This window comes from Anas platyrhynchos, chromosome 7, assembly GCF_047663525.1.
Source record: "Anas platyrhynchos isolate ZD024472 breed Pekin duck chromosome 7, IASCAAS_PekinDuck_T2T, whole genome shotgun sequence".
Taxonomy (NCBI): Eukaryota; Metazoa; Chordata; class Aves; order Anseriformes; family Anatidae; genus Anas; species Anas platyrhynchos.
Genome location: NC_092593.1, coordinates 30227780 through 30240931, shown reverse-complemented (window position 1 = coordinate 30240931; position 13152 = coordinate 30227780). Strand labels below are relative to the sequence as shown.

The 13152-nt window shown below is 49.8% G+C and overlaps 1 protein-coding gene across 13 annotated transcripts in view; it reads right to left on the bottom strand.

Annotated features, from left to right (window-relative positions):
* AGAP1 (ArfGAP with GTPase domain, ankyrin repeat and PH domain 1) overlaps positions 1-13152 on the bottom strand; it is a 362269-nt gene that overhangs the window by 286500 nt on the left and 62617 nt on the right. The window contains exon 1 of one of the 13 annotated variants that reach the window (XM_038182542.2): positions 7908-9374. The exons of 5 other annotated variants lie outside the window; for them this stretch is intronic. In XM_038182542.2, coding sequence (XP_038038470.1) covers positions 7908-9069 — 1162 coding nt within the window. In that variant the 5' untranslated portion in view covers positions 9070-9374. Of the gene's footprint in view, positions 1-7907; positions 9375-13152 lie in introns of those variants that run through there. 7 more of the 13 variants (XM_038182543.2, XM_038182538.2, XM_072041205.1 and 4 more) reach the window with 7 other exon arrangements.

Below are 13152 nucleotides of genomic sequence, written 5' to 3'. Positions count from 1 at the left end.
GGATGTTGCATAAGGAACAGTTAGGTCAACATCACAGTTTCCCAGGCAGCCTGTCCGTGATACAAATGCAGTCACAGTCCTGGAAGAGCAGAAGATGGTTGGGGCAGTATGTAATTCTGACGCTCATCCCAAAGAAGGCTTCAGCTTTCAAGAACTGAAGGGAGAGCATCATCTTTGCAAAAATGCTCCATAATAGCAGCACTAGAGGTGCTGGGGGCCTCTGTTCTGACAGGGATCAATCTGAGAAAAAGCGCCACTTTATAGTGACAGTAAGCACTAATGCAACTGCACGCCAAGACAAGGATGAAACAATATTTGGGTTTTCAGACCCCCAAAACGTATGCACCCACTGCAGGAAGCAGAGCAACCGAGAGAGGACTGCATGCAGCTTGCTAGAGGTGTTGCACATCCTTACAGCTACAACCGCACTGACTGCTTTAGCACCTGCTTTGCAAAACAGTTGTCCCTCGTGTCTTAATCACAGGCACTGCCATTAAGTCACTGCTCCCATGGGAATATGCAGGGGAAAAAAATCACACCATGGTATTACAGGATCTTCTCCTCAAAACACACGCACGTGTATGTACACATTAAGCCCAACACAAGCCCAACAGTGGTTTTGGAAACTGTATTCTGTGGCAAACCAGCCAGAGAAACCTATTGACAAATGCATACAGACAAATAAAGTAAATAAATAAATAAATACAACCTGGACATGCCAGGAGCTGGCAGCAGTCAGCACAATATTTTAGCTCCCCTTCAAATCTGAGTTGCAAAGACTGGTGTTTAAAATGCTAACACCAGGAGAGGAATAACTACAACTCTTTCCAACAATCTTTCAGATTATTTAAGCACCTGCAGGGTTGAAATCAACTTCACCAAGTCCAGATGTTGAGAGGACGCATTTACCACTTCATCCAAAACCAAAACCTTGTTTGAGCAACTAGAACTAACAGACAAATTTTGATTTCACGAATTATTTAACTTGTTAGTTCCTTCTCTATAAGCTAGTGGAAAATAAGGTCACAGGTAAAAGGTCCCAGTTCATTTGCAAATAATACCCCCCATGTTTGTTAGATACAACCCTGCGTACCATCCAGGTGGAATACTTATAACCAGGCATCACACAGATAACGCACCTACCCCAGAAATGCCAATTACTGTAGCTGACATCAGGGCCAAACCCCATGGGAGAGTCCTCATAAAGACTCCTCTACACTGCCTTTGTACTCTTAGACATTTACCCTGCACTCCAACTTCAGACAAGTGACCTTTGCAGCTTTGTCTGAGCAACCTCAAAGACCAGAAGCCAAAACAAATAATACCCATGAAGACACCATTAAACTTAAGAGAAATCACCCATGAATATTCCTTCAAATTAGACTGATCAGGACTAGCACAACTCGTAACCGGGGCAGAAATCAGCCCTCACACCCAGCACACTGCCCCAGGTCCCTGAGCAACCTCCACAGCTGACAGCTCTTGTTGCACAGCGAGCCAGCCTGAGCTACAAGCCAAGGCTCGCTCGCTTTCTGGTTCCACCGCACTGTAAAAACCTGGAGCTGTAAATGAAGATGAACCCCCAGCGAGAGCCTCGTGCAGGGGTGAGGTTACACGGGTTGCAGGAGGCACGCAGAGCCAGCCAGGGCTCAGCCCCACTTGCCTCCTCATCGCCTCGACAAATCCCAAGGGCCACTGTTTAAGTTTTATTAACGTATTCTGAAGTTAACAGAAGTCATACAAAGCTGTAGTGCGCTGTGTGCTTATTGTTTTTATGCTATCTGTTGCTTGTTTTGTTGTAAGAAAACAGTTGGTGCTGTTTTGTCAATAACGCAGAAGTCTGTCAAACACTGTCATTACAAACCAGCCTGGAACATGAAAACCATCAAATGCTCCATTTCAACAATTCCATCGAGATAAGAGCTTGATATTGCACGCTGCTCATGAACAGCATAGATTACTGTTTCTCAAGTTCAATATACTGACATTTCTTTTTCCTCAGACATGAAAAAGCCCATTCTGTTTTTTTTGGCAGAAGCCGCCTTTTGCTGTGTGTTTACTGCAGTTGCCTAGGGGAAATCCTAACACCAATTATCAAAAGCAACACTATTACATTAACAGTCTGCATTAACAACGGCTTTTTTTTTTTTTAACCCTGTGTGGCTCCAAGTGAACACAAATACACACGCATTTGAAATAGAGCTGCACTCACTCTCCACTTTCCAAGTATCTATTTCTAAGATTATAACCATGCCAAACAAAACACTAGCTACACGCTCTTGCAGCACCCTATTTCACAAATCATTTGGCAACCTAATAGCTGTACTTCAGTAATCAGTATTAAATTGCTAATGGTCATCAGCACAGTAGTATCAAGACTAGCTCTGGCTGCAGAGCAGAGCCAAGCCATCACTCATAACTCACGCGTCATTCCTCCGCGTTGACCTAAGAGGCTGAGATCTGAACACAACCTTAACGAGCTGAGGTTCTGTGCACACAGCACAGTGCTTTCAAACTCTATTTTGCCAAGTACAGCAGCTGAGATTTGGTTCAACATCTGGTACAAGTGATTCCATCTTTCTTGTGCAACAGAACTGCTAAATCCAGTAACAAACTGCTAATGGCCAAACAAGCAATGCTGAAGTTCTCCTCTGTAAGCAGTATCCACGACCAACTTCAACCTTTCCTTGGGTCTCAGAAGAGCCCACGTGCTGTTCCACGGTCACAATCCACTTCTGAAAGATAAATGCTTCTTCAGTTAACAGTTGTGGGTTAACCTCATCTTTCCTGTCACACTGAGCAGCATCAAACGCAGAGCAAGTAATTAAGAGAAAGGTACAAAACGATCGCACTTCGCATGCCCTTTTCTTTGTGCAAATTCTGTTTTAGTCACCTCCACATCAGCTTCATTATATCAACACAATGCACTTATCAGCACTGGTAAGCCAAGCAATAGGCAGATTTCTGGCAAAATACCTATATGCTAATGTAATTTATGGAGTTTCGTTATGTGGGAGGGGAGATAAATGCCTCTACAATGATTTTACATAAGTATTCAGTGATATATCACAAGAAAGTTATCCATTACTGTCATTAGGTGCTTAACTGCCAAGTTAATATAGAGCAACATGAAAATTCTACATTTCTTTTTAATTTTAACGGAGAGACCATGACTGCTAGCATCTGGCATACACTTTAATATTGTGCAAGCATTAATCCATCTCATTCTTTAATTCAGCCAGTGACCTTAATACCACTTCAGTTCTTAATCATCTGGCTGTATCAGTGCAGCTGGCATTCATTTTGCTTGACACGGGACTGCCCAATAAATAATAATGAAAAACCCTCTTAGCCAATGCTCAACAATGCTTAGCCCAACTGCAATCCCTTTACCTACTGGATTTTCTTTTCACAGTGTCTAGACAACACTCGTTCACAGCAACCAAACCAGACAGAAGACTGAGTCCATTACAGTGCCTCCCCAGTGCTGAAAGACCGCAGACTTATACCAGCACATCACCAAAACCTCCAAATCCAACATGGGACACCAAAAGGAGACAATTCCAGCACAGTGGCAGCACATCGCCCAAATTCAAGTGACCCAAAGCTTAGCCTGCTCATCCACATGAGTCTACGCAGCGTAACAGCGTAAAAACGTATCAGGGTAGCAAGCAAGAGACAACACAGAACTAGCAAGGATTCCCAGGTGAAGCTTTGCACAAGGACAGAACTCCCACAGATCACTTCAGCTTCCTTCTGCTTCCCACGACTATGAACTGTGGAGAATTTGAGATGTAAGCTTAAACCTAACTCCTCTAAAATATCACCAAAAATCAAAAGAGCAGTTTATATTTTTATAAGCCACTTTTTTTTCTTGAATCTACAATCCTGATCCACAAATCTGCTTAATCTGCAGATGACACCAAGCTAGGTGCGTGTGTCGATCTGCTTGAGGGTAGAAAGGCTCTGCAGGAGGATCTGGATAGGCTGCACCGATGGGCTGAGGTCAACTGTATGAAGTTTAACAAGGCCAAGTGCCGGGTCCTGCACCTGGGGCGCAATAACCCCAAGAAGAGCTACAGGCTGGGAGAGGAATGGCTGGAGAGCTGCCAGGCAGAGAAGGACCTGGGAGTGATGGTGGACAGTCGGCTGAATATGAGCCAGCAGTGTGCTCAGGTGGCCAAGAAGGCCAACGGCATCCTGGCTTGTATCAGAAACACTGTGACCAGCAGGGCTAGGGAGGTGATCGTCCCCCTGTACTCGGCTCTGGTGAGGCCGCACCTCGAGTACTGTGTTCAGTTCTGGGCCCCTCGCTACAAGAAGGACATCGAGGTGCTTGAGCGGGTCCAGAGAAGGGCGACGAAGCTGGTGAGGGGCCTGGAGAGCAAGTCCTATGAGGAGCGGCTGAAGGAGCTGGGCTTGTTCAGCCTAGAGAAAAGGAGGCTCAGGGGTGACCTTATCACTCTGTATAAGTATATTAAAGGAGGCTCTAGCGAGATGGGGGTTGGCCTGTTCTCCCATGTGCCTGGTGACAGGACGAGGGGGAATGGGCTAAAGTTGCGCCAGGGGAGTTTTAGGTTAGATGTTAGGAAGAATTTCTTTACTGAAAGGGTTGTTAGACATTGGAACAGGCTGCCCAGGGAGGTGGTTGAGTCACCATCCCTGGAAGTCTTCAAAAGACGTTTAGATGTAGAACTTAGGGATATGGTTTAGTGGGGACTGTTAGTGTTAGGTCAGAGGTTGGACTCGATGATCTTGAGGTCTCTTCCAACCTAGAGATTCTGTGATTCTGTGATTAATACATCCTCAAGAGGTGTTATTTCAAGTTGTCTGAAAACAAACGCAACAGGAGAGGACCACCAAGAGGAACCCTGCTGTTCTAAAGCAGCCCCCGTGCCGTCCTGCTCCTCCAGAGCAGCACCGATAATTTCCCAAATTCTGAGAAACAATCCTGAAAACTTCAAAGGGAAAAAAATGTTTAGATGAGGAACAAAATTTCCCTTGACCAATTCCTCCAAATAGTTTTAATGGGGAGGGAAGGGTGGAGGGGTGAATATGTATTTCTTGATTCCATCTACAGGTTGAATACCATGACAAAGACCACTACAACAGGGACTGGTGAACTTCCAACAGAAACTAATGGATATTTTACATGGAAAAACACTCCATTAGTAGACCAGCAACATCAGTACAGAATTTGTTCACAGTATAATTATTAAAAAGTGGACAAAAATACCCTTCATTTCCATTACCTTGGGCAGCATCTTTAATGCCAGGTTCCTCAAGAAAGACCAACTCAAACATTCACAGCAGCTGACACGCAGTGCTATCAACAGCCACTTGCTGTGCTCCTGCTACAAGGAGGTGTTGGAACCACCTCTGCCAGCCGCCTGCTACCACCACCCAAAACCTCCATCAGCTTATGCTGAGCTTCAGGCCAGCGATGCCACAGCAAGTGGGTTTGCAAGAATGCAAAGAAAATGCCCAGAGACAGTTTACTGACCACATCAAGAATAATTTCTTCCAAATCAACATTCTCCCACATCACAGCACCAAGAAGCACACGTAGGATTAATTATTCTTCCCTCTTGCTTTAAAAATTCCGGGACTTCAGCTTGTTCAGAATTGCGTTACATGACTACACTAATTAGGAACAGATTTTCAATGTACATCATACGGGCTGATACTGGGATATCTGGGTGATTATTTCAAGTTGAAAATGTCAAAGGCATGTTTTTAAACTTGTACTTTCCCTACAGACCTCAGGCAGGCATTGCACAGGAAGTACAAAGGACTTGCGCACAGCACCAAACATGTTAAATACCAATGTCACATGGGAAGCAAGTTTCAAGTAATGATTTTTTTTTTTTTTTTTTTTACAACTGGTTACACAGGCAAAAAAAACGTTTAAGTAAGGGTTTCTCCCATACCTCCATCATTACTCTAAAATCTAGGCACGGGATTATCAAGAGCATACCAATTTCATCTCACCTAAAAGAAGCCAAATTGTCAACACACGAGTCTTGGCTGAACAACAGCTCATTCCAATCTTAAAATACTAAAATACATTTGGCATGCTCATCATAACATGTCATGAAACTTTTCCTCTTAAGAAGCAAGAGGGGAAATTAAGGACAAAAATTTCAACTTAAGCTTTCTGGAAGGGCACCAACAAGCGACAGCCGAAACCTCGCACAGAGGCTGTGCGTAGGATTTTGCCTTGAATGGCAGGATGGCTCGCTGCACTTCTGCAGAAGCCGCGCTTCTCTGGATAAAAGAAAAGGATAAAGTGGCCAAAGATGCTGGGCTGACAGGAGACCTGCTAATCTCTACCAGAAGCCTGCAACAGAACTACCAGCGCATAACCACACCGCTGTCCCCAGGACACATGCTTTTTGGAAAACGAGACTGAAAGCTTCCTTGGGCCAGATAAACCTGAAACCAGCACGTCCCCACAAGCATCTCTGGAACATCTTCATGCTGCAGATTGGTGGTTACTGATTAACTCAAGTCTTCAGCTTATCCCAGGCTGCAAAGGCTGTGCTCCACACATATACGGTCATATACCATTAAAACAGAGTAACAGCTTAAGCATATTGGCGCAGGGCAGGCATAAATAGTCATATGAAGCAACTCTCTGTTGTGGTTACCTCAGGCTTTAACCAAGGTCAGACCACAATTTCCGCCAAGATTATTATAAACCCACATGAAGGCCTCTACATCAATAAAATATTACAATCCTCAGTTACTAGCTCTACATATTCAGCTCTGCTCCTTGTACCTCAAACTCAGGGCATTCTCTTAGCACAACTTCTGGCTGGTGGAGCTGCAGCAGGCTGGTGGTGATGCAGGGAAGCTCCCCTGCTACCGCTTCCTCACTACAAACCACCCTGGCTGCTTTCTGCAAGATCTACTGCTGGACCTGTGGTTCAAGGAAAGCTCAAATAATTTTCATTGAGGACTTGGTTTTTACAACGGCAGCAACTTACAGATTAGCACTTAGTGCTCAACAGGTTAGCATAATTACAAGGCAAACATTTGATCCCCGATACCTTATGGAGAAGCACAGCCAGGGAGAAAGCACACGCGCCATTCCTATGTCAAAGCCCGTAACCAGCATTTCTGGTTTGACACGTCCCAGCCAACACTACCACGAGCCTTTCAGATCCTCGCCGAGCACAGCTATTCAGCTTGACTTCCATCCTGCAGTAAGGTTCATTTTTGAGGTCCTCCTGCACCCTAAGGATTCACAAATCCCAGAACTACCAACCTGCTTCCACCAGCATTAGTAGCACCCAGCTACTGAAGGTTTGGATTACGTGCACCATGTACGATTGTGCTGCATTGTGTTCTCAAAAATATCACTCAGCTGAAGCATTTTTGAGACAGAAGTAGTGTAGGACTTAATAATTTACAGAGTAATTGCCTACTCCTTCCAAGGCAAGCAGACATTTCTGACCACCATAACCCATCTTTGGGATTGCAGAAGGGGAACAGCCCGGCGCCGCACAGCACTGGGTCACCCAGTGACCTACATACAGCAGCACAGGAGCTCAGCTTCCACTGCATAATTAAACAAGCCATGCTGGTCTCACCCAACTATCCTAGAAGGCACAGTGCATCAACCCAGAGTGCGTTTTCATTCATAAAGCACACCTAACTGGCCCTCCTCACAACTGCTGTGCTATGCACCTGAGCAGAAAACACTACTGAGTGCTTCAAATCATACAGCACTGCGTAAAACAGCGACTGTCAGCTCACGTACCTGCACTCCCAGCACGGCATTTCCCTCTCCTCACACATAAAGGCCCTTCTACATCCCCTACCACCAATTCAAAGCTCTGCAGCAAATGCTCCCACTCGCCTCCCCCACCGCCCAGCCTCACAGATCAGGCAAGAACAGGCACCTTTGTGGGGGGACCCATCGATGCTCTCGGAGCTGGACTCTATGTCAACGGTGGCTCTCCTGAGGCTGCTAAAATAAGCCCTTGACCTGGAGAAGCTGCTGCGTGGGGACCGGCCGTGGGGACTGCCGAAGAGGGTGGAGGTGCCATCCTTGCGGGCAAAGATGCCGCTGAAGAAGCGCAGCAGCCGGTGCTCGTGGGCTGCGGGGCTGCCGGTGGGGCCGTCCCGCCCCAGGCGCTCCGAGAGCCGCTGCAGGTCACTGTTATCCAGCGTGCGGTTCTTGCTCTTGCTCCGCTCCCAGCGCTCCAGCTCGGAGAGCGGGTCGGCCTTGCTCAGCACCTCACCCACGTCCAGCGTGTTGCGCTTCTCGGCGGCGGGCGGCTCGGCGGGTGGCGAGCCCTCTCCTCCAGCTGCCTCTTTGGGCTGCGGCCCCGGTGGCGCAGGGAGGCATCCCGAGCTGCTGTGCCGCCGCACCCGGCTCAGCGCCCGTGCCCGCAGCAGCTCCGCGCCGCTCCAGTGCCTGAAGCTGAAGCTGCGCCGCAGCAGGCCTGGCTGCCGCCCGGGGCTGTGGCCCGGCTCCCCCAGCTGCACGGCCTCAGCCCAGCGGCGGGCCTGGAGCCCAGCATCCTCCGTGGGAGAAGCAGCCACCGGCTCTGTTGCAGCTCTGGCTTCCTCGTGGCTACAGGTGGCCGCCGGCTCCGGGGTGAGGGTGGCATCCTCCAGGGAAGGGCTGCTCCTTGGTCCCGTGGAGGTTTGCTGCTGCGGCCACCTGAAGGTCAGCTCAGCAGGGAAGGGCTGCCCCGCTCTCCGCGGCACCTTGAGACGGCCCAGCTCCAGCTGCCCAGTGCTGAGGGTCCTGAAGTTGCGGAAGCCGCAAGGGCTGGGCACTCGGTCCTGCTCCTCGCCCTCTTCCTCACCCTCCTCCTCCTCCACCAGCAGCAGCCCGGCCCTGGTGAGGCTGGAGGAGCCGGGTGCATGGCCGCAGCGCAACCGCCCGTGCTTGGGCGGCTCGGGGCCGGGCTGCCCGCCGCTCTCCGGCCCCAGCAGCTCCTTCTTCACCATGGTCACGGAGATGCGGTAGACGGTTTTCCTCTGGGGGGTCCCTCGCTGCATCCTGTCGGGGGAGGCGGCGGCGGGGGGCTCGCTGCTGTCCAGGAGGTACATGTCTGCCGCCCTGCCCGCGCCGCGCCACCGCAGCCCTGAGCCGCTGCTGGCACCGCCAATCAATCCCGAGGCAGAAGCGCCGACCGCTGGGGAGCGCGGATAACGCCAAGGATCGATTAAAAAAAAATTAAAAAAAAATTAAAAAAAAATGAAAAGCAGCCCTCGAAGCCCGCCGTGCCCGGCCCCCTCCCGAGGCCGCGGTGCCGGGCCGGCCTCCGGGAGGCCCGGGGAGGCCTCGGAGAGCCCCGGGCAGGGACGGGCCGGGGCAGGGCTGCGCAGCGCCGCCGCCTCCCCGCCGGGCGGTGCCGGGCTCGGCGCCCCTCGGCCGGCCCCGGCCCCAGCCCCAGCCCCGGCCCCGGCCCGGGAACCGCCGCTCCGGCGGCCGCTCAGCCCCGGCGGCCGGGCTGCGGCAAGAGGCGGGATGGACTCGGCGCGGAGCGGAGCGGGACGGAGGGAGGGAGGGAGGAAGGGAAAGAGAGAGGGTTTCCAGCCTGGGAGCAGGCGAGGGAGGGCAGATTTTGCCCATAGAGCTGCCACTGGGGTGCAGAGCCCAACCGAGATGCACCCCGAGATGGGACACGACAGGAGGGCAACATCGCCTTTCGAGAGATGGAGAGCTAAATCCACACAGAACTGTTGTTTTTTAAACCTGAATAAAGCAGAATAAGCCACATTACTGGAGGCTTTTGTACTGTATGGTCTGCCCTACCATATCCCTTGCAATCACGGGTTTCAACAGAAGCTGCCTCTCCTACAAAGCAGGACAACAAGGTGATGCTTGCTCCTTCCACACCCAGCTCACCCATCCTCCAGTGCTCCAGAGCAGTCACAATTAAGTCATCACTCAATCACAGAAAGGTCTGGGTTGGAAGGGACCCTAAGAGATGATCCAGTTGCAGCCCTCCTGGTTGGACACCTCCCACTAGACCAGGCTGCCCAACAACTCACAGTACTGAAGAAAGCACCACTCAGCCATGATGGTGGACACCAAATTTCAACACTGAGGGAAAAGGTTTAAAAGAATACGCACAGGTAGTAGAAGAGTCGAGCTGCATAAGCTACCTTCAGCTGCTCTGCGCAGTGCCTCTGACAGCACAATCACTCATTGTTTATCACTGCTAGCTGCGTGTCAAAGCAGTAAATGTAAAAACGAAGGAAAGCAGCAGTGCATCTCAAACAGAAGTGAACCCCAAAGCTGGCAAGGCAAGCCAGGATGGCTTCAAAATCAGCCAGAAGAAAACAGCGAAGAAAAAAACCTTCTTGGGAGCAGCCCAGACAAGTACAGCAGCTCCAGACTGCAGGAGGCAGGTGGCATGAGGGGATAGGACAGGGCACCAGCACCTTCTTTCTCCTCCAGCTCCACCCAACAAGTGTGGATGCTGTTGGCTACTACCAGCACACAACACTGGTTTATTGACTGCACCAGGGTCCTGCAATGCACCTTTGGGAACAGCTCCCAGTAGGAACACAGGAAGTTTCTGGTTTAAGCCACTTCTCCAGATATGACAGGTGCTATTGTCTCTGACCCAGATTAACATTTACTGTTCATCTTTGCTCACAGGTTCATGCTACAGAATAGACTTGCAGATGTATCTTTAGCAGGTAAAACCAGCTGCACTTAAGAGAAACAGCCTTAAAATCAACCTGAGCTCACACTTGCCCAGTCTGAACACAGCCTTGCTCACACAGGACTGTAGCACATTTCCCATTTCTGACACCCAGAAAGCCATTCCCAACACGCATTTCTAACCTGGGGGTGTGGGAGCAGAGCCAGCAACAAAGACTGGGCCTAATCAGAAACACACAAAAGCTGTACTTGAAGAAAAGCACGCTCTTTAGGAAACCCCATGGTAAAACCACACCCCTTTAGCTACCCAGTGCAGCACGTAAGCCGAGCACCACGACCCGTGCGGCTCGGGGACAGCTCCACGCCACGTCTTGCAGCACACCAGCGGCTGGAAGCAGCTCCCTAGCGGAGCAGCAGTGGAGTGGAGCAAACCATTTGTCATCGCCACCGGCCCTGCATGGCGGAGCCCTTCGGGAGCCGCTCACAAGGGCCCAGCAGCCCGCATGCTCCTCGGGCTCCCCTCTCCTCACCACCCTCAGCCCGATGCTGGGGATGGGATGTGCAGGCTGCCGGCCGTGCTGCTTGCTGGGTGTAGCAGCATGCTGGGGAGCTGGCTTTCCCCCCAGCATTAGCATCTATCCGCTGTCCTCTAGAGGCTGTGCTTTGGTCGGGATGCTATTATCCCCTGGATGGTGGGAATAGATCTTAATCGTCAGCTCGCCATGCTGTAACAACCCCTCCATGCCTAGTAAATCATACTCAAAGAGATTGCACTGCTATTTAAGCCACGACTCCTCATCAATTATTCACCGCCCCGCAACTGCCAGCAGCCGGCTGCTAACACGGCCACCTCCACTGGTGCTCCAGAGACCCAGAGATCGCCATGGTACTGCTCACCAGAGGAGGCTCTGTGCTCCATGCAGGCCCTCGCATTGCCATGGAGGCTGGTGCTCAGCCCAGCAGCCCACAGGGGTTTTAGTCGCAGTGGAGCATCCCCTCCTGCCCTGCTGCCGCCCCGTCACATACCAAGCTCAGATCCTGTCCCATAATAGGAGACGTCCCTTGGGCCCGGTGACCAGAGCAGCCAGAAGTGCCTGCAGCCAACCCAAACAAGTCATTTGGCTTCAAGCCTACTCCTTGTGTCCTGAAGGGCTCCCGGCAGACAGCTCCAGGCACCTCTTCCCCTGCCAGCAGCTAGAAGTGGAGAGCACAAGGAGCACATGCTGTGAACCAGGGGCTTCCAAAAAGGAGTTACCAGCAGGGTGTGATGGCACAAGCATACACACCTCATTTATTCCTCCAAACTCCACCATCACTAACACCTACACTGCCTTCTGCCACCTTCAAGACGTGCTTCCAAAACACCATGCTCCCAAGTCTTGCTGTCTCTCCAAGACATTTACACCGACAGCGATGCTGTGTAAGCCCCTTTCAACCTACCCCTTCAAGGCCATATTTGACATTTTGCATACTACTGCCAAGGTCAAGTGTACCAACGTGGCCTTTAAGGTCTTCATTTGTAACAAAATCAAACCCCAACACATCTCACAAAGCAATGTAACACTTACTGGATACATTGACTATGATTTTTTTTCAGGCAGGAAGCTCGCTTATTTCACAACAAGCAGGAGGAAGCCACGCTGCCACTCACAATGTTCCTGAGTTCAGCTTCGTGCCACTGCTGACCGAACCACCAGCACACAGTGCTGAACACAAACCACAGCAAAGACAGCTGTGCTGGGAGGAGAGGCATTATGAAGGCAAATTTCCTGCTAGCAACAAATGCTTCTGACTTGATAAAGCAAATAATTCTTGAATCATTAGAAGTAATGTAGGATAGGCTTCACATTTACTCTTTTCCCAACAATTCTGGGCAAAAAGACTCGAGTATATCCTTGTTTCCTTATTCTTTACAGGAACTTCAGTTTACCAGGAGATTCAACACAATCACCATTCAAATGTAAAAGCCCCAACAAGGAGAAGGTACTTGGCTCATGCATCAGTAGCATCTGCTCATTAGAATTTCATCCTGAAAACAAGAAGGTAGGTTAGCCTGTTGGACTCAAACCTTTCAGAGTGCACAACCCTCATGATGCCATTTTGATTATATGCCCATGCTTCACTTTGTTTTTGATGACTTCCAGTCGTTCCAATCTTGGCTGCTCTAAGACGAACGGACCTATTTTCTTGTTTTTGTAGAAGGCAGATTAAACTCTAGATGCATGGTATTATTTGAAGTAGGTGCTCCTTTAACAGATTTGTTGTGGAAGATGAAATTAGGTCAGCTGAACAATTCTTACAGTAATTCAGATGTGATTTCTCTTTCCTCTTCTAGAAACAGTGCTCTATCCGCTGTTTGTCATTACAGATCAGTGTTCAATGAGGAAACGAGGGAAGGCATCTGGATGAGAACATTCTGCTGGAGGGTACTGGCAACACAGAGACCAAACCCAAGGTCTCTCTCAAGCCACGGGGTTATTGCATTAAACCACTGATCTGTGTTCTTCTGTCACTAT